The following is a 21,205-nucleotide window of genomic DNA, read 5'->3' on the forward strand; positions in this document are numbered from 1 at the left end:
TGATTACGTGTTTATGGTCACTCCATGCCAAATCACAGAGTGGGTTTAACCAGGATTGTTTTGATTTGAATGAACCTTGCTGTACGTGTTGACGCCGATGGCACAAAACAACATCTCACATTTTCAAGCAATCAGAACAGGAGTTTCAGGGCAAAGTCCCACCTAATTTCAACAGGGGCATGGCCACCTTTTTTGAACCTTTCTATCTCAGGAACTACGAGGGCAATCTTCACAAAACAGGTATTGTTGGAAAGAGTTTTGGAAAAGGATTGCAACTATTCAGTCAAAGGATTGATCCCTACTTTTATATATTGCCATTTTGACCTATTATTTGACCATAAAATCGACCTTGTGGAGATTTTAGAGTAACGTGTTTCAGCAATGTGTTCCCGGCATCACTGGCCCTGAGTATTAGTGCACCCTTAATATGCATGTGGTCAAAATGGGTCACTTGCCTAAAGGTTTTCTCCCAGTCGCTTGTGATGAAACCTCTTATATGACATCCTAGCCAAGTCAGGAGTTGATCTTGAAGCACCTCTGTTTTGTTCTTGCAGTGATGTGAGGTCTTGCCAACAAACTGGTCACATGATATCCAGACTGAGATTACTGGACTCATTTACCATCAGAGGAAGAATGCAGCCCACAATGGCTAGAATGGCTCCATCCATCCTCCAGAGAGGACACTTCCTGTCTGACATCATCAGCTCCGCTCGCTGAATAGACTGGGGGGCAGGCAGCGGTGGGTGGAGGACAATTACTGGTGCCCAGGTTTTGGTCTCGCAGCGGTATATGAAGGACAGCAGACATTTCCTGCATGGGAGAGTCAATGGCAGAGACTCCATAGATCTAGTTGAAGTAGAGAAGCACTTCCTGGCGTCAGAGGTGAATTTGAATGACTCCATAGATCACAGGGAAAGTCCACTTCCTGAATTGTGCCACTGATAACTGGAACAAACACTTCCTGCTCCAGGTGGGTCTAATGTGCTAGCGCATTGTTCTCTGGTGATCTGATACGAATCAAAATGATGCAAGCATGGATATTTTTAAAAAGAAAAAAAAGCTTGATAAGCTCAGAAATGTATATACAGTACAAAAAAATATAAGACCAATTAAAAAAATGGTGAACAATGTGCAATAGTGTAAACAATGTTTTAATAAAAATCAGGTGCTATGCGTTCAGTTTTAAATGACAACGGTTTATTCAGTGTTCATGAGTCTGACAGCCGAGAAGCTGTTGTTCATGTGTTGGGAGGTTCTGGTCTGAATGTACAGTAGCTTTCTTCCTGAGGACAGAGGGTTGATCAGGCTGTGTCCAGGCTGAGGAGGGTCAGCTGTCATCCGACCTACACACACCTAAGTCATGGAGATGTACATGTCCTGGTAGAATGGGCGGTGACACTGATCACCTTCTGAGCAGTGCGCACAGTGCGCTGCAATCTGTGCCTGCACAAGCATGTCATGCTGTGATGTTGGAGGTGAGGTTACTGCACCAATATCTTGATTGGCAGCCTGAGTTTCCTCAACTCCCACTTGAGGTCCGGGGTGACGGTGGTGGCTGGGAAGTGGAAGGAGTCCATGATAGAGATGGCTCAGGGGTACTATGGGCTGCGAAACCTCCAATGAAACTCCAAATGAACTCTTTTGTTTTCTAATTTACTAGTATTTTTATTTTGCAATTTCGCATTTCATTCGAAATAATCAGGATAGATAAATAATTTTCAAAAATGTTCTTAGGCTTGTGGGTTTTTTTTATTTTTTATTGTCAATCTCAAGATGCCTGTAGTGTACTACATTTCAATGGTAATTTGTGAACTGGCCCTCAAATATTTGTTTTGGAGTAAATATTTCATGATGTCCACGTGAAATTCCTTGTGTGCATTTTCTAATTGCTCAGTACGATTAAAGTATATTTAGTACTTTTAGTAAAGACAGTAAACACAAAAAACAAGCACAAAGCAGGTAACACTGACATCCAGCGGAAATAGTGAGTATGTGCACATCTCAAACGTACTCCGTGTAGGCGTCATAATACAATAACGTAACTCGTAATAAATTAAGCATTTTTTGAAAACAACAACAACAATGCCAATACCACTACTGATGATGATTTGAATCTACCAATTTATCTTTAAATAGGGAAGTTGTCGAGAAGAAAACACAACAAAGCGATGCCATAAGCCGGAAATGAACGACAACTCCCGGCATGCACCTGCCGCTGACCAGATGACAAGGCCGCAGCTGGGCGCCAGGGAACCCGGGAAGCCAAAAGAGCAACCAGCATGATCAATTGTCCTCGTTCATGAAATTACAGGTGGATCACGCTTGACAGTCCACTCGACATGGCCACCCAACCAGATGTGGCGCGTATCGGCAGAAAACTTGACAAAATGGTCCACAAGAACAACACGGTGAGTGAGTGCCCAACATCTCTTCTGATAAAAGCTGACATCATCAACTGTTAAAGGCAACGAAAACATTCGTCATAATTAAGAACTAAATCAGACCATTGATTGGGCAAAATCGCTGAGTCCGAATCACTTCCACCTGGAATCAAACTACACTCAAAAAGCTTAAACGCATTGTATTTATACATTATTTCAATAAAACATAAATTCAAAGGTAGAAACTGAAAAACACGTGACATTTATAAAATGAAATGCGGGGAATATTTTGGTCATTTTTCATGGTCTGTATATAAATGTTTTAAATCAGTGCTTCACAGCCAGGGGGTTGCAGGGTTTATACGTGGAACATTTATTTCCAAGATAAGTAAACATCTTTCGTGATTTCAATTTCATCAGCCCGTCAATGAAATGCAATAAGTGCGCTACAACTTTATTTCCCTGGGAGACATTATCCTGTGACTCATCCGTACGTGGGTCAAAAGTATTTCATGAAATCTCAGATGACTGACAGGTTTTTTTGCCCCCCCCCCCCAGAAAAAAACAACAAAAACGAGTGGTAATCAAATGATCTATTCACAAACATAACAAATGTAACCTAATCCTGGTTGGTGACGTTTATTTGATTCGAACTGCGTTGTCATGGGAGTGCGTTTGCAGGCATTTCTCCCTCCAAAAAGGTATTTGGGTAAAACTTTAGCTCACATTTTCTAGCAAACATGTTTTATACAATACAATACAACACATCCTGATTTATATAATGCTTTCACAACAGCTGCAACAAAGTGCTTTACAAAACGGTTAACATAAAGTAAATGAACACAACACAGAACATAAAAACACGGACAGTCGTGCAATCTTAACCACTTTTACCTCATACGCTTTGTTGTTTGAAGCAGTTAGAGATGAAAAAGGAGAGAATCAAAGTGTCTTTTCACCAGTGGATGAAAGGCGTCATGCTGAAAATGTGTACACGTCGGCTATAAGCTAAGTTTCAAAGTAAACAAGAAGCTGTAGCGTCCGTCAAGTTAAAAAAAGAGATTGGTACACTTCTCCTGTCCCATGTAAATCCGTTTCAATTCCAAGCGGAGACTCTCAGACCCAAATACGTATCCGCGCTCCGTGCCGACGCTCCTCACTCATCATCCTCAACTTAAGCAGCCATCCATCCAGTCGCAGTAACGCAGACTGTCCAACAGCACAGACACCTCCATTGAATAAAATGGGTCTGTGAAAAATGCTGCCCATTACAGAGGCAAAAACACAAGTGGATGTGCAGCACCGACAGTCAAATTGCGCCAACATTCCTCCCAATCAAAATCTGTGCTGGTACAGGCGTGCTGCCGAGAAGGCGCAACCACCAACACAGTTTCTTCTCCTTTGACAAATGTCGCAACAAAAAAAAACCCCACTGAAATCAATCCCCATCAGATTCACACGACGTAACACCAAACGCCATGTGACAAAACAAAAGACAAAAACAACAATAACAACAAACAACCAACAAAAAAGTAAGGCTCTTGAAGAGCACTTGCTGACGGCTGCCGACTCGTACGCCATATTGGATTTTTTTTTAATAAATCACAAGGATTGGATTAGTCTACTTTCCTTTTACAGAAAATTAGCATTATCAAACATGAATTGAGTGACAGAATGCAACCACCCCCACCCTCATTTCCCTGACCTGACCTAACGTCCCCTGTTAGATGTGATCATCAAATTCCAAGTGGGATATTTTGAACATCCCAACAGTCTTGAGATACACGGCAGGTACATAAAATGTGGAATTCAGTGTCACAAATGTTGTCTTGCAGGATGGTGCTTTGGAACTGCTGAGCGAATTGAAGAGCATGACAATGTCTCTGGAAACTCTGCAGGTTGATTTTAATTTAACCCCCAATGATTCATTGGCGGTAGCACGAGTAGGTTCAGGCTTGAAATCTGAGCTCTGACCTTGTTGCTCTCGCACGTTCTCCCTGTCAAGTACTTAACAAACTAACAGGAGGCACTATAACCCCTGTCTATAAAAGCGTTTTCACTGAGGCGTGGAGCTGCTAATGTGGAGTGAAAATATTTTGATTGGCAAATGTACTACATACATTCAAAGATACTCTCAAACACGTTGAACATACTTGGAGGCTAAATGCTACAAATGTTTCCCAAAATACCACAGGGTATCGACTTTTGTATTTATTTATTTATGTATTTGACCTACATTATAGTAATATGTTAAAAAATTAAACAAGTAAATATGCTTCATTTGTAATTTTATAGTTTTATTATGTTTGCAGTGCATTGTTTACATTCGACATTTTATCCCCTTAATGCCACGGCTATTGACATGTGCATACCCTGTGGCATTATGGGATAAAAACTTTCTTTTCTAATAATACCAATACGCTAAGAAATGAAGTAAACATTGTTTTTTTTCTTAATTTTCTGGTTATATTATGGCTTTAGCGCATGATTTACGTTTGGCATTTTCCCCCTTGCATATGCAAGTTAATACCCTGTCGCATTATGGCAAAATGCTACATTTATAGTATTTAGCCTACAGGAACGTTGGATCGTATTTGTGAGGACGTTGGAACGTATGTCAATACGCACTTGAATACGTTTGAACATATGTGCCAGTGAAAGGTTTTTACTTCTCAATCTTTTTATATTGTCCCCCACTGTTGCCAATGCGATGTGCTGTTTCCAGATAAAAATGGGGCCGTTTTTAATCTCTTAATCTCTGCGTAAACTCATGAAACTTTGCACGCACATGAGGCTTGCGGCATTTATTTGAGTTGTTTATTGTCCTATGGGCCAGTACCCCAATGTGCTTGTACCAGCGTTCCTTTATAGCTACTTGGAGCTACAGTTATCAGTGGTGTTATTGGGGCGAAAGAAAAGTGTTCATATTGTAGTACGTACTGTAAATGACATTGAAAATTACATTTTGGAAAATCTTCACTCTGACCCAATCGAAACACTTCAATTTCATGTCATGTCATTTGTTCAGTCCACCAGAGTTGGAATGTCGGTGAATGCTGTGAGGAAAATAAGTTCAGATCAGGAAGTACAGAATCTGGCCAAAGTCCTCATCAAGTCCTGGAAGAAATTAATAGGTGTGTGTTTTTGTGTATGCAGCGGAACCTCTTGAGTCAAACAGAGTTCTTTCTTTCTCATACCTGTCAACTCATTAGGTTTAGCCATAGTTCATACGGATTTTGTGGTGAATCTTACGTATATGGCCGTATCGCACAAATCATACGGATTCTGAAAATTTCCGTTTCCCCCCCTCTGACAGGTAGTTCCGTTTGCTTTTTCCCAGAACGGCGCTCGTCTACTCGAATGCTTTCATTTCCGGAATACAACTCTGAACACAGTAATGCCACTAAGTAGAATGATGATTAGACATTAACCAGACATTCTATTATGGAGATCTACAATAAATATCATTGAACATTTCGTGGGTTTTTTTTCTCTGCCGTTAGTTTGACATAAAATGGTTTGGTATGTTATAAGGATTTTTTGCTCTTTATACTGATTTTTTTGGTAGTTTATACAGGTTGGCGCTCCGAAAAGTTGACAGGTATGCTTTCTATGAATCTGGACTCTCATCTTTAAGTGTGCAGGCTTTGTTTTAAGAAATGTGGGACGCGAAAAGGCCACACTTGCCCTCGAGGCAATTTCTTCCACAACATTTTGGTCAAATTCTGACGTGTGTGACCCCTGCAGCATTCAACTTTGGAGGTTCCTCTGTATTTATGGAGTTTATGAATAGTACATCTTCCCATGTTTAGAAGCTGTAGAATTATACTTGGTCATGTTATTTCTGGTTTTGTCAGATGGCTCTAAGGGTAAGTCAGAAAAAAAGGAGAAGAATGACACTTCTCCGGTGAGGACATCTTCCACATCCAAGGAGTTGTGCAACAGCGAGAAAAGGTGTGTCCTATAATCACCATAGGTTTAAAAAAAAATTTTGGATTGTGTTTTGACAAATGTTATTTATTTATTTATTTTAATACACGGTTACTTCTGTTCACTTGATCTGTTAATAAAAAAATATATATATTTCTCTGGGAGTTGATGCAAGTTAAAGCGGGGGCAAAAAATATTTTTGTGTCAAAGCTTCAAGTTAAAATTTTCAATGTTTTTTAAAAAAAAAAAGCTTTTTCTATATCAGCAGGCAAAAAAAGATTTTTCATCCAGATTTTATTTGAAGGCCATTTCGCCTGAGTTTTTTTTTCACATGTGTAAGACACCTCATTCTAATCTGAAGATTTGTAATGTCTTTTTTTTTTTTTTGTCTTCACCCTTTCATGAAGATTCCCGTTGCGCCATTATAGAGCAAGAAATTTGAATTTGTCTCTTGAACCATGCATTGTAATCCATCTTTATTGACATATATTCAGGGATGATGCGGTAGTGTGCGTTAAGTCGTTGAGCTACGAACATGTTTTTTTTGTTGTTGTTGTTTGTTCAATATGGTCACAGCAGCAAGATTGTTTCTCTGCCCTCTTCGGTTACATCCTTCCCAGCCATTCCCCTCACCACTGACATTGTTCGGAATAAATGTCGAGAGTTGCTGGTGGCAGCGCTGCAAACTGCTGGTGAGGCATAATGTTATTTGCAAATATTTTGTTCTTGGATTATGATCAGAATTCATTTTATTTGGTGAAAATAAATATAATTTATGACTGTGGATTTAGAAAGAAAAAAAAAGAAAAACGTTTCTGAATTCAAAACCATGTATCAAGGAGTAAAAATGTCAAAAGGGTCGAAGTGAAAGTTTAAATTAAATGAAATGGACAGACAAAGTAAAAAAAAAAAAAAAAAAGACAGCACAGTAACACAATACTCAGGCTTCCTCCCACATTTCAAAAACATGGACAGTGCCGTGGAAAAGTACTTAGTCCCTTCGTGATTCCTCATTTTTATTTGCATTTTCATTACATTTAAATATTTTGAAGTGTGATGGGATGGGGCCGCTTTTCTTCTGCAGGACCTGGACATCTTGAAAATAATACAGGCGAATGATGCGGCTATCAGTGTCTGCGAGCGCTTGCCTCCTGGTTTTGATAATTGGGCACATTTAAGCGTGATAAATATGCACAACATTGTGAAATCTCAAAGGTGAAAATAATTTTTCAGGGCACTGTATGTTAGTTTTACCTAAATCTAAATTGTCATGAGATAGTCTTGTACATCATCCTTCATTAGTCAGAAATACACGTGTCTAAAAATATATATATTTTTTCCTTAGATGACTACAAGACCTTTGGAGTCGACTGTAGCCTCCTTGCGGCACAAATTGAGGACCATATCCTTTCTTTTACTTGATTATATAACCAAAAGCTAAGCATTTAATAGTTCTGGTTTCATATATATGTTTTTTTAAAGGTTTGGAGCAAGGTACAGTGGAATGAGTGATGCTCGTAGACTGGTGATGTTCATAACACACCTGCCTTATTAATAGCCACTGCATGATTTAAATACAAAATATATGAAATGTAAAGCACTCAACGTGCATCACACAGCACTGCAAAAGTAGTTAAGTGACCAATGTACGTGAGGAATTTGATATCCTTGACAGCCGGTCGCGCTCACAGATCTTTGAGAATTTCAAGTCGACGGACATAAAGTACAAAGCGCGTCTACGGAGTCGAATCTCCAACCTGAAGGACCAGAAGAACCCGGACTTGCGGCGGAATGTCCTGTGTGGGAACATCTCCGCTCAGCGCATCGCCTCCATGACTTCTGAGGTCTGTTTGCCTTGCAACCACAGCTTTGGTTCACTCTCAGGTGACAAGTCACTGCCGTGCGTTTTTGGATGTGATGTTCTTGATGTGTTTGTGCTCGAGCAGGAGATGGCGAGTGCAGAGCTGAAGAAGATCAGAGAAACTCTGACCAAAGAGTCCATTCGAGAGCATCAGCTGTCCAAAGTGGGCGGGAGCAAGACTGACATGTTTGTGTGCAAAAAGTGTCAGGGGAGGGACTGCACGTACACACAGGTACGAGTACTGTACACACACACACACACACAAAATATGTAAGTCTGACTGTGTGGTGCGCCAATCACTACTGTGCATTTTTTAATTAATTTTTTTAGGTGCAAACTCGCAGTGCTGACGAGCCAATGACCACCTTCGTATTGTGTAACGAATGTGGCAACCGATGGAAGGTAAAGGCATCATATTCATGATTCTTCTCGCCTGGCCTTTTTCACTTGACTGTACAGAAAACCAAGCCTCAATTAGCGGTTAAGTGTGTGTTAGATATTTTTGCAAATTCAATTTTAGTTAAATAACTGATGTCGGGTTTAACTTTTTCTTTTCATAAACAATGATATGAAATTCAAATAATTTTACAATACAGAATGTGTGACAATAACTATTTTTTTAACAGACCTTAAAATGGGAACCTCAGTTTAATAAATTCCCTGTTCATAAATAAAAAAAATTAAGAAGATTATTATCCAAATTTTGCTACTGTTGAGGAACTCAAGCTCAGTTGTGCAGGAACAGTTGTTTGCCCTGTGTGCCACATACAGTGGCTTTAAAAAGTCTACACACCCCTGTTCAAATGCTCGGCTTGACCTATAACCTGTACAACTCACTTGGTAAGAAACAACATTAGAACATCTGAAAATTGTTTGCAGAGAATCATATAATGACTCCCATTGATCACGAGTTTGATTGTGATCGGCTATTTCTGAACACAACCCCATTCGCAGGTAGAAGAGGATGTGCAGACTTGTCCCACCACATTCTCAGCTCTTTTTACTTTGTCTCAATGGTGGAAAAGGTTTTAGAGCGACTTATGGTCACTTTTTTTTAAAGATCACAATAGCTTACTATTTCCTGAGCCAAAGTTCCACCATATTATAAATACGTAGGCTTGCGACCCTAATTGAGAAGAAATGTTTCCGAAAATGAATGGGTCAGAAAAAAACATTCTCCACCAGGTGGCAGCAGAGACCAAACTATTGTTTGTTTCTCTCCGTTATTTTAAGTCGTTCTCTTGTCTGGACTCTTTTTGTTGCAATTGCCCCCCTCAACTGCCAGAATTACATATCTCTCCATCCATTTTTACACGGCTTGGATTTAAGCCGTGAATACCACTCCAATCGATGCGCCACTTTACTGGGCAGTAACAGAATCATTTTTGGTCAACGCTGACGATGTTCACATTCACTGCAATGGACAATTTGGATCGTCTTTGCTGTGAAGCTTTATGCTTTAACATCGACTAATTCGTATGGAAAACTAAGTAAATAAGAACTCATAATGCAAAGCTAAAATGAATGAACTCAATTTCTTTTGAAATCGGACACATATCCATTTTTTTCAAAAAATCTTTTTGTCTTTCAGTTCTTCTGAGGAGTGCTGTTTTACTGTGACACCATGATGTAAAAACAACCAGCTGAATTTTGGTTTGAAGGTTAGCTTTTTTTTGTAACATTTGTAAAAAAAAAAAAAAAAAAACATGTACAAATATGCACAATATATTTATTTAAGAAAGTAATGATGGAGGAAAACTGACAAATTTGTATCTGTTGGTGTTATTTTGAAAAAATATTAAGTAGCACAATGATGAACATAACATTTCCTCCAGGTGTTAAGCTATGAGGGCTTTGTGGACTGAATATGTGTTCTTGTTTTGCAAACAATGTTGTGCCTAATAAAGTTGCTCTTGAATCATTGCAAAGTCTTGGTGCTGATACAGTGATCAGTAAATTCTTTTTTTATTTTTACTTTTGGCATCTGCCGGCATCATTTTTTAGTTCAAAATTACTACATTGACTAGTGGATGACACCTATTTGTTGTGGAAACTCGGCTCAGCTTCTTTCCATACATGAACATGGGGAAGAGGATGGTACTTGGGTCCTGTGTGATGATGTGAGGAATCTCGGAACAAAACACTGTGTGGTCAAACGGTCTGGATGGAACCCAGCAAACTGGTTGGGAGAAAAAGTTATCAGGAAAGTGGCTGCGTTGAAGTGCTTTCGTGTTCCGTATAATAAAAATATAAATATAAAATAGTTTGAGTGAAATGTTATTCATATAAGTATTCTTGTTGAATACTCTTATTCATTCGGTTTTCTGGAACAGGGTGCCGGAGGGACTGAATCTTGCGTGTTTGTGTGTTTTTTGCGAGCACACATACTTGTGTTTGAATAAGTGTATGTTTACGTGATGTGTGTGTGTGTGTGTGTGTGTGTGTGTCAGACAGACGATGAATCCCATACAAGGATCAGATTACAGTGGACTGCGGAAAGCAAAATATGAGGGAGAACTATAAATTGACTGTTGGACTGCGTGTTTAGTAAGTTAGTGTGTGAGTGTTGTGTCAACAACGAGCGTTTCCTCAAGTCATGTTCACTTTGGACTCAAAGCAACTGCAATAAGAACTTAGTTAGCAAGGATGGTAAAAGAGCAAATACCCATACATGCATTGAACGCGTTGAACATTTTTTTTCCCTAGAAGTCTTAGGAAAATATATGTAGTTGTTAATGATCAAGTTGCACAACTATGCTACATCACAGTTTTTGTGACAATTGTAATGCATTAAATCACATAACTGGTTTTGTAAGTTAGGTTTTGGTTTCTGGTATAGACTTCAGATGGGTAACTGTTGGTTTACGGGCAACCACATGCTCAGTGGCCCCTTGATACATTCCATCCATCCATTTTCTGATCCGCTTTATCCTCACAAGGGTTGCAGGGTGTGCTGGAGCCTATTCCAGCTGTCTTCGGGCAGTAGGCGAGGGGTACCCTGAAACGGTTGCCAGCCAATCGCAGGGCACACATTGACAAGCAACCATTCACACTCACAATTACGCCTTGGGACAATTTTGAGTGATCAATCAGCCTGTCATGCATGTTTTTGGAATGTGAGAGGAAACTGGAGTACCCGGAGAAAACCCACGCAGTCCTGGGGAGAACATGCAAACTGCACACAGGAAGGCCGGAGTTGAAATTGAACCTGGTACATTTGCACTGTGAGGTCGATGTGCTAACCACGTGTCCACTGGGCCGTAAATAATTACTTTTGTAATTGATTTTAAAAAAATTTTAATTATTACTTTTTTTGTACAAACGCCAAAACCAAGAATCACTGAAAATAGTATATGATTTAAAGTATATGATTTCGGGGAAGTAAATGAAGGTGTGTCTGGGGAATCCTGGAAATGCTCGGGAAAATCCAAAATATGAAGAAATATGGGGCAGGGGGGGAGACATCCACAAATATGTGGATCTGAGGTTGCTGAACTGCAATTATGCAGGAGTGGACTGTAGTTTTAAATTGGATGATGACAAATCATCACTAGATGGCAGAGATGTCTTTGTTGCACTTACTGTGTGATTGGACAACCAACTCGGCCGAACAATTTTGGGGCAGATTTGGAATGAGACAGCGGCCCAGGACAAACATTATCCCTCAATAATATAAAAATTTAGAGAGAGTTGATTTTTGTGGGGGGAAAAATGTACAAAATTAGTTCTTCTTATGGTTTATTGTTAAGCAGTTATGGTTTTCTGAATCAATATTGAAAAGGAAAGTAAATTTGAATCAAAATTTTTAAAACTCAGCCCTATATTTAGTTTTTTGTTTGTTTCAAACCCTTTGCTGTTGGGTTATGAGCTTTTATACATTCATTGAAAAATGTTTTGGAATTTATCAAGAGCAGATATGATTGTATTTTGTGCATATTGAAAACAGAATTTTTGTCATACATCTGGTTAGAAAGTGCGTGGACCTATGTGCCACCCAGTTGCACTGATGAAAAATCAGGGCTCCCATCATCATTTAAGTTGCAGATACCTGCCATAGTCACTCACAATGTTTCTTTCATTGACCATTAAATAGTAACAACTGAAAGAATCACAAAACGAAAACACCCCCAAAAAGAAGGCAACGTATTGGATATTCAAGACTTTGTTTATATATGTACAATTAAAATCACAGTTTTTCAACCAAATAAAAAATAAATAACATGAATAATAGCAAGATAAATGCATTTAGTGACCAGTTTCATTAAAAACAAGGCTTTTTTTTTCATATTTGCTTCCATAGACTGATTCTAACTCAGTTTCTCCACAAAGCATCACTAACCAGCCACAAGAAGTTTGACTAATGGCAAAATACAATACAGGCACAGTCTTAAACATTCGGATTTACAAAGACACGAATGCTCACAGAGAGCTCTGCCTCAATGAAGAAACAGAAATAACGGACACAGCTCTCATGGTGATGCAGTTATCCACGACAAACGAAATGATAAAACATTAAATGGCGAAATGAAAACCTCCATGAGGGTGTAAATGGCAATCCTTATATTTGTGAAAACACAATATTTGAGACAGCTATGGCATGAGATATCATATTGTGCAAGTGTTCAAAATGCTGTCACTGGTTTTGCACTTGGGAATGTCCCTCCCACCTCACCCGTGAATCCACCAACCACAGTTGAGCCCGGAGGCTGGCGGCAGCCAATCAGGAGCCGGCGGCAAACAGTGGGGAGGTCAAAGGTGAGAAGTCGCAGAGGCAGGGATCAGCAGTAGCAACCTGGGAGACCACCCGGGTGTGTGCGCGTGTGTGTATTTGCATCACTATACTGATAAATCCGGTAAAACAATTTTGACTTTGGCTGTTGGGAAATGTTTGTTTGTTAGGACATCCTAAGACACTTCCTAACATGTTTTAACAGTAAGACATTGCTGGGCTTGAGACACAAATGGTTCCCGTGGAACCTCAAAAGTCGAACGTTTCAGAGGTTGTACAATTTCAGAACATGCGTCAAACTTCAAACCGCCAACAAGCATGGCTTTACGCGTCAATGAACTTTACAGGGAAGTCAAGTCAAATATTGGCCTTACGATAATCTGTTGAATGAGCACCCACCAGGTGTGGACACAGCATTCTGATTAATATTGCGTTTGTGCGATGTTAATTCAGCAGTGAAATCCACCTGTTTCGATCCATCGCAGGGGGCGGCCATTTTGACTTGTGCCATTTTAGATCCCCTCCCAGAGCTGGATAAAAATGGTTGAATTGTACTGCTGAAGATACACAATATTAATGCAGTGTTTAGACTTGTGGGGTCGCACAGAACATTTTTGACTGGACTTGTTCTGAAATAAACTCAATTCTACAAGCCTCAAAGGATTGACTGCATGTATTGTTCGTTTGGCGTTGCTTGAGACACTTGGTGTTTCTTTGAACACATATTCCATTAGTAGAAGTATCCTAAACAAGAAGTGCTAAGAGAAGAAGAACACAAGAAAAAAAAGGAAAAATTGGAAGTTACGTCAAGTCAGCGGCCTCATATTTATGTTCTCATATTTATGCCGTTGCAATATAAGCAAATGAAGTCACTTGTTTTTCCCAATTTAAGGCAGACATTGTTTTTACATTTTGCCATTAGAATTACCATTTACACTGATGTGTAGGTAATTGTAAAAAATACATGAAACTTAAATTTATTCCACCTTTTTCATTCATCATTGCTATTTTTGCATTTGAATAAAGTGGTGCCTTGAAATACGAGCGGCACGACATGTAACGTTTTTGAGACAACCAGCTATCATTCGGCTATTTTTATTAAATTTTTTTTGTTTTCTTGCCATGTCTTACAAGCAAAAACTTGAGGTCCGAGCGCTGTTAGCTGGCAGTGAACTCATTTTACAATAAGCAGCAGTTTGATAAACAGTGAACAATTTGTCAATGTTAGGCTGCAAGCTGTTTAACGTTGAAGTTCAGCGTCAAACTCCACAAATTAATGACAATTACACATCGTGTATTTAACATAACATTCCTTCAAAAAGGCATGTTAGCTAAACGCTAACATATAGTGGGAAACGACATTGACATGCTAACGGCTAGCATCGACAGCTGCGGTTTTAGAAACCCCAATTCCCATGAAGCTCGGAAGTAAAATGCAAATAAAAATTGAATACGATGATTTGCAAATCCTTTTCAACCTAAATTCCAATAAATACACTACGAAGATGATATTTCATGTCCAAACTGATAAACCTGATTGGTATCAGGGTTTGTAGAAGCAAGAGAGAGCCGAGTACAAAGGTAGAGCAACACGTATAAAGATTGTCACAATACTCACGAGCATATATTCTTTTCCTTCTACGAAAAACGATAATAGTAAGGCATCTTACTGTGTCACCTTAGTAGAAATACTAGATTTCTTCATTTGTGTTTGCCTGACTGTATTCTACTTTCTCCCAGTGTCCAAGGCACACCAGAAGGAGCAGCACAATTAATTAAATTGCATCACGAAAACATGACGTACGGTTTAATTATTTACATTTGGTTTCATCACGTTATTACTCTATGATTTTATAAAGTGCCACTATTTATCTCTATTCACAAAAAAAAAAAACATTTTATTTTGTCTTTTTTTTGCAGAGGCTGGAACAGATTCATGGCAATTTGAGATGTGTGTTTGGAGTTACGAGCGCGGTCACGGAATGAATTCAATTCATATCTCAAGGCACCACTCCTAACAGTGGTTAATATTTTCTTGAAGTTGTGTAACAGTTGAGAATATTAAAATGTCATGCAAAACACTGTTGATTCAGTTAAGAGGTTTTATAATGGAAATAATAATAAAATTGGAGGTTGACCAGCATCTCAGAATAGATTGTATTCGACCCAAGAGGTTCCAGTGTACTTATAAATAAATAAATATACTACAGTCGAATCTCATAAAGCATAGGTGTCAAAGTCAAGGCCCGTGGACCAAATCCAGTCCCCTACGTCATTTTATGTGGCCCGCGGGAGCAAATCATGTGTGTCAACTATCATGATTCTTGCTGAAATCTGAAACAAAATGTCAAATTGTCATGGGTCATAAATAACTTTGAGACTTTGCACCGGCCCCCTGAGGGAAGTCATATCTCTGAAATGGCCCGCGATAAAAAATTAGTTCGACACCCCTGTCCTAAAGGATGGTGATATACATAGTAAGCATGTGTATCTGCATCACCCCACTTAAGGTTTCGGAGAAAAAAAACATCGATATACAGTATATTTTCTATTTTGAACATGAGCTGTTCAGACAGTTTTACTTGTATGAAACACATGTTCACTTTCATGTTAGTCACAGAATAACATTATACCATCCGAAGTAAGGTGATATAAATACTGTGTGTGTGTGTATTTGTGTGTTGGTGCATGTTTGGACTCCAGTTTTTATTGCAGCTTAAGTGTGTTGCATCCCAAAAAGGAATTGCCTCTTTTTCATTAAAAAATAAAAATAAAAATCCCAGAGTGTGACAAGTGTGAGTGACCAGGAACAAAATCTAAATAGATGAACAAGGGTACAAAAGCCCTTGTCGTTACTTTTCAGGGAATAAAACAACAACAACTCTTCTTTGAGTTTGTAAATCGGTAGTCAGCGTCCATCATGAGTCTATCACAGCAGTGAGAAGTGGAGAAATGGTCCTGTGCTTTCCAGTTGGGAAAGAGGGAGAAAGATCACTCCTGAAAGAAGGCAAACAAGGCAATGGGGTGGGCGGAGTCTTGCTCTCAGCTCAGTAGCTCTTAAAGGTGATTGGCTGGTTAACTAGCTCAGCGATTTGAACTTCTGCAGTCTTCGGGCCGCCTAAAATATCAGGTGGCTGGGAACACTAGCGATGAGGAAGGAGTTGGGCAAAGACAAGGAGGTACTGTGAATGGAAAAAAAAATCAACATAAATAATGACCATTTCTTGTTTTTTTGTAGATTTGTGAGGTCGTTTTTTTTTTTAAAACAGCAAAATTAATTTATTTGAGTGGTGTGTTGATGTGAGTGTGCTGTGTATTTCACAACAATGAGATATTGAATAAAGCGCTGTCACGGCAACACAAGCAAGATGGCGTATTGGGGAGGATTTCCTGAAAAGTTGTCATTTTGAGAGTACGAAGATTTCGCCCGGCAGTGACGATATGTTGTTAACGCCCTGTACATTCATCGGACGAAAAGGAGTCATAAAGGACCAAAACGATGGTGATAAACTGGAGCCAATATATTGGTTCATGTAAACGTATTAATTAGACAATCAAATTATGTCCTATCAATTTACAGTATTGACTCAGAGTCGCAGTTGGAGGCTAGTATTTGCATAGCGTATAATAAGAGATAGTACTTTAACAATACCAGTAGTAGTTTTTACATTGTAATTGTACATTATCCAAATCTCTGGATTGCCCTGTGCATTGCAGTAACTTTGCCTGCTTCAGTCTTTAAAAAAAGTGAAGCTCATTAAAAAAAAAAAACGTGCACTCGTCAAGAGCGCTATGATGACATCACACAGCAGTTGTCATACAATGACCTCATTAAAGACCCCGCATCCAGAAAATGCAGACGTATTTCTCTGTTGAAGGCACACATGCATGTTCGCTTTAGGTTTAATGATTTCTTTTCAGTTTGAAGTTATTTTTATTTCATATTTATTTATTTAAGTTGAATTTATTTGATTACTGCAATTAATTGGTTCCTGGTTAAAAAAAAAATAGATTGTCAAATGGCATCTTGTGGTATGGTCATTTTGTACCACATTTGGGATAGGAAGGGAAAAATGTTTTCCTCATTTGACAAAGCTGGAGCCTATACCAGGAGATTTTGAACAAGAGGTGAGGTGCACCCTGGACAGGTCGCCGGGGCACAACCAGTAACACTGACATTCATACATATGAAGAATTTTGAGTCTTTGATGAACCTAACATGCACTGCATGCCTTCGGAATGTAGGAGAAAACTAAGTACATCCGTGGCTGTTGTCCGTATTGAATAACACTAATCAAAATCGAAATATTATAGTGCCAATATTGTTCTAGGGTTTCTGGTGGGATTTTAAGATCTGTTACTGTACACATCGTAGCGACATACATTTTAGTCTCCGCGCGTTCTTGTGAGGGAATTGAATTGCTTCGGTTGGTGAAAGTGATTCAGCGCTACTTGCAGTCCTCTTTGGATTTTGAGGGAAATATGAAGCCCTAGTTCATTACGGATTGTCGAATATGTTCTGTGCGATTTTCAAATGGACCCAAAAAAAAATTGTGTCGGATGATAATCATCTCTAATTAGCAGTTTCACTTCTAAAATGAATAAATAAATCCTGTAAAATCCCATGAATAACGCACCCCCATGTAGAATACAAATGACCCATAGCTACTGCCTAGGTACTGGTAAACATCTAAACATTGTGAACATTTTTCTCATCAAGTCGCTTGATTTGGGGTGTTTTTGTTTTGTTTTGTTTTTCAAGCAAATGCGTGTCATTCGTGGGTTTTTACAGTATGTTGGATAGAAAATGAGCAGAGATATTTAAAGAATGAAAAGACTGATTAAAAAGGAAGGTGGAGAAAAGGGGGAAGTACACAAGAGGGCAGTTGAGACAAAAGTGGACTGAAGGTGTTTTAGCCACTGTCAAGTCTTGGCAGTCACGGCATAAATTTGGGGTAAGGGCAGTTTCACCTGAAGGGTCTGAAATGGTCGGAGGGGAGGCGTGTCGACAGGGCAGGACTAGGACTCAGAGGAGCTGCGTGAGTTGCCGTGAAGGAGCGACTTGTAGATGCTGGAGGAGAGGAATCGTGGGTAGGAGTCCCTATGCATCAGCGTGTAGATCTGCAACTGGGCGTCCTCGAAAGTGTGAGGCGTCGGGTCCTGCATCTTCTTGTTGATCACCTCTCGTACGCGAGCGTCCAGACTCACCTGGAAGGAAAACCAACAAGGTCAGGGAGGAAGATCCCTCCTCAAGATTGCTCACCTCAAGTCCATATATCTTTTCTCACGTCAAATTGTTTATATCTACGGTATATTGTATCATCATTCCACCCTGCAAAAATAGAATCGTTCAAAATTATGAATGTAGTATTGATCCCCATGTTGTCTAACCATCAATGTAAATTTCACACCAAAGATCAAATTCACTATGATAAATAAAATTACAGGTCATTTTCTTTTTGTGGTCAAGTACCCATCTTTGCCAATATTATGCAAATGTCTCAGTCTAACATCGGATTTTATTTACTCATGCCATTTTATCGATGAACATCTACAATGTCACCCATTAATGTCACAAAAGGAATTTATGTTATTATTTTTTAAAGTCCTCGCATACACAGCGGGCCACGGGAGCAGACTGGCACTTGGCCCAGTTAACATTCATCCACCTAAGGAAAGTGAGGTGTTATCTGTAGATGTAGTGCTACTTATCACATTTTACTGTAAAAAAAGTCAACTGGGCTGTGTGTTTTTGTGTCTCTGCGCACAGCGGGGACTATTCAAGTACCGTATTTTCCGCACTATAATAATTCCCTTTTTTCACCAGCCGACTGTGCACTTTACAATCCGATGCAGCTTAAATATGTTTCAATATTCTGATTTCTTGGATGCAGTATTTTAAATGTTCTGTGCTTGGTTGTTCCAGCTGCAGCGGTTTTGAAAGCACCATATAAATAAAGCTGTATTCTATTGTATTCTTTAGCATAACTCCATCTAGTGGACGCATAAAGCAACAGCAGCCACTATTATAGCTTCTATTCTATGCACCTTATAATGCAGTGTGCCCTATCGATGAAAACAGTTTTAAAATAGGCCATTCATTGAAGGTGCGCCTTATACTCCAAAGTGTCTTATAGTACAGAAAATACGGTAATCGGTGGAATGATCAATTGGCTAAACAATTGCAAAAAGATTTGTTTGTGACAGCCCTATTGCTAACACATACCATTGTACTGACAAAAACATTTACTTATCATCTTATAAGTAAATTATTCACTGTTTCTACACCCCCCCTCCCTCACTCCCCGATTGTGGAACTGCCTTACATTGTGTTCTCATGCTATCACTACTTGACACGTCTGGGTTTACCCTCCCAGTCCTTCAAATGAACTGGACCGCTGAGTACAAACATGGCGAATAGAACCATCTAAATGGATTTCACTTCCACACCAAAGCACACGGGACACAGTGGCTATGACTCACACACGCGTTCAAGTTTGATGTTGAAGCTTTGCCATGAAAATCTCTCATCGGTGCATGAATGCTTCCATTTACCATTCACATACTCAGAGACACTCCCCTCTTCCAGTCAGCCTATATTTATAGAACAATCTTATGTTCTTATGTTTTCTCTTTGCTCCAATTTAGGAATGGGATGAACACACACACACACACACACACGCACGCACACACACACACACACACACATAATTCAAAAGTACAACTCTAAAATGCTAACTGATGTGAGTTCCCTCTGTTTTACTCAAAAATAAACAACTATATGCTAGTTTAAACTATTTTAATCATGTCATCAACAAAAATCAAGTCCCGTATTTTCCGCACTATAAGGCGCTTTGGAGTATAAGCCGCACCTTCAATGAATGGCCTATTTTAAAACTGTTTTCATCTATAGGGATCGCCACATTACAAGGCACATAGAACAGAAACTACAATAGTGGCTACCGCTGCGTTATGCATCCACTAGATAGAGCTACGCTAAAGGAATACAATATAATGCAGCTTTATTTCTATAGCGTTGTCAGAACCACTGCAGATGTAACAAAGCACTTTGCAGAACATTTAAAATACTGTGTCCAAGAAATCAGAATATTGAACCATATTTAATACTCAAGGATTAAAGTAAATCACTGGACCTTAACCCAATGAAGCATGCATTTCACCTCATGTAGAGGAGACAGAAGGGAGTAACCCCCAGGAACAAACAAGAACTGAAAGATGCTACAGTAAAAGCCTAAAAAAGCATTTCGAATGAATTCCACAGTCTCCTGAGGTCAGTGGGTTGCAGGCTTGATGGCAGTTATTGCAAGTAAGGGTTATGACACCAAATATTACATGTTACTCTAAGTTAATTTCAGAATGTCCGTTCCACTACTTTTGATCCCATGGCTCCAAACAAAAAGCGCTCTGTCCCGAGTTGTTGAACACATTTTGACATAAATACTATGATGTAAAAGCTGGAATTTCTGTCTGATATTCATGGTTTTCCATCAGCGGCCTTTAAGCAGGTTGTAAAAAGTTTCTCAGTCAGCCACATGTATTCCTCTTTGCGTTTTCAACACAGCATGAGCTCTTTTACAGGGTGTAACATTCCAAACATTTGGTTTTATGATTTCGTGCACCGGCTGTAAACCAAACAGCTATTTTTAAATGTTTCTATAATTAAAATTAAAACCGAAATAGCAGTGGTTTTCCATCAATTTGATTAAATTTCAATTCATTTGGACATAGTATATCATGCTCTTTAATGCCATTGCAGGACTTTTTGCACAATACATTTAATGGCGAATGCTTTTTAGTCAACTGGGGAAACTGTTTAACATTCAAACAGAACTTTATTCTCAACTGCTGGTTCGGTCCACTCACGTTTCCTTTCCTACAGATTTCACGATAGTTACTAGGAACACATTGAAATCAAAATTGTAGGTTGTTTTTGTTGTTGTTTTTTTAAGATGACAAATAAATTGCATCCGTTTTGCCTGTGAGTAGTGCCCGATCTGAGTGCAGCTTCCCAACACTGAAAAAACACGGTAAGTCAACAATATTAAGTGAACGGTTGTGACATTTAGCCGTGCTTGGTGTGCGAAGACACTATTGACCTAGATACTTTTCTTAAAATGTTTTGTTTGATCATGGTGGTCACCACCATCTTGAATTATTGATACATAACCTACTAGGCCTGAGTCAGTGTTCAGCGTGCTATGTGTTTCACTCGAACTTGAAATGTGTGTGTGCATGTGTACACGTGCGGGGAGGGGGTGGTTATATCCTCCACTAAGTGAACCT

The 21,205-nt window shown here is 39.2% G+C and overlaps 2 protein-coding genes and 1 long non-coding RNA gene across 13 annotated transcripts in view; 2 read left to right on the top strand and 1 right to left on the bottom strand.

Moving 5' to 3' along the window:
- The first annotated feature begins 1,168 nt into the window (after positions 1–1,168).
- On the top strand, positions 1,169–10,499 carry tcea2 (transcription elongation factor A (SII), 2). Of its 2 annotated transcripts, XM_052059537.1 has the most exons (10): positions 1,169–2,408; positions 4,217–4,279; positions 5,410–5,515; positions 6,239–6,335; positions 6,888–7,003; positions 7,657–7,712; positions 8,000–8,155; positions 8,258–8,404; positions 8,503–8,574; positions 9,764–10,494. In XM_052059537.1, exons 1-10 carry the CDS (start codon positions 2,340–2,342, stop codon positions 9,770–9,772), a joined length of 891 nt encoding a protein of 296 aa, XP_051915497.1. In that variant the 5' UTR covers positions 1,169–2,339; the 3' UTR covers positions 9,773–10,494. The 2 variants fall into 2 exon arrangements, with proteins under 2 accessions (XP_051915497.1, XP_051915498.1); XM_052059538.1 differs by lacking the exon at positions 4,217–4,279 and having other exon boundaries at positions 9,764–10,499.
- Positions 10,500–14,146: 3,647 nt separating this feature from the next.
- On the top strand, positions 14,147–14,529 carry LOC127596768 (uncharacterized). The gene is made up of 2 exons (XR_007961558.1): positions 14,147–14,295; positions 14,465–14,529. It is a non-coding gene; the product is annotated as an uncharacterized LOC127596768 (long non-coding RNA).
- A 268-nt stretch (positions 14,530–14,797) lies between these two features.
- LOC127596728 (regulator of G-protein signaling 17-like) overlaps positions 14,798–21,205 on the bottom strand; it is a 39,807-nt gene continuing 33,399 nt past the window's right edge. For 9 of the 10 annotated variants that reach the window (XM_052059556.1, XM_052059557.1, XM_052059565.1 and 6 more), the window contains 2 exons: positions 17,873–18,109; positions 14,798–16,083 (listed from right to left, as the gene is read on the bottom strand). In XM_052059556.1, coding sequence (XP_051915516.1) covers positions 17,921–18,109 — 189 coding nt within the window. In that variant the 3' untranslated portion in view covers positions 14,798–16,083; positions 17,873–17,920. Of the gene's footprint in view, positions 18,110–21,205 lie in introns of all 10 variants that reach the window. The other variant, XM_052059559.1, reaches the window with a different exon arrangement.

Source organism: Hippocampus zosterae, chromosome 2 (assembly GCF_025434085.1).
Source record: "Hippocampus zosterae strain Florida chromosome 2, ASM2543408v3, whole genome shotgun sequence".
Classification (NCBI taxonomy): Eukaryota; Metazoa; Chordata; class Actinopteri; order Syngnathiformes; family Syngnathidae; genus Hippocampus; species Hippocampus zosterae.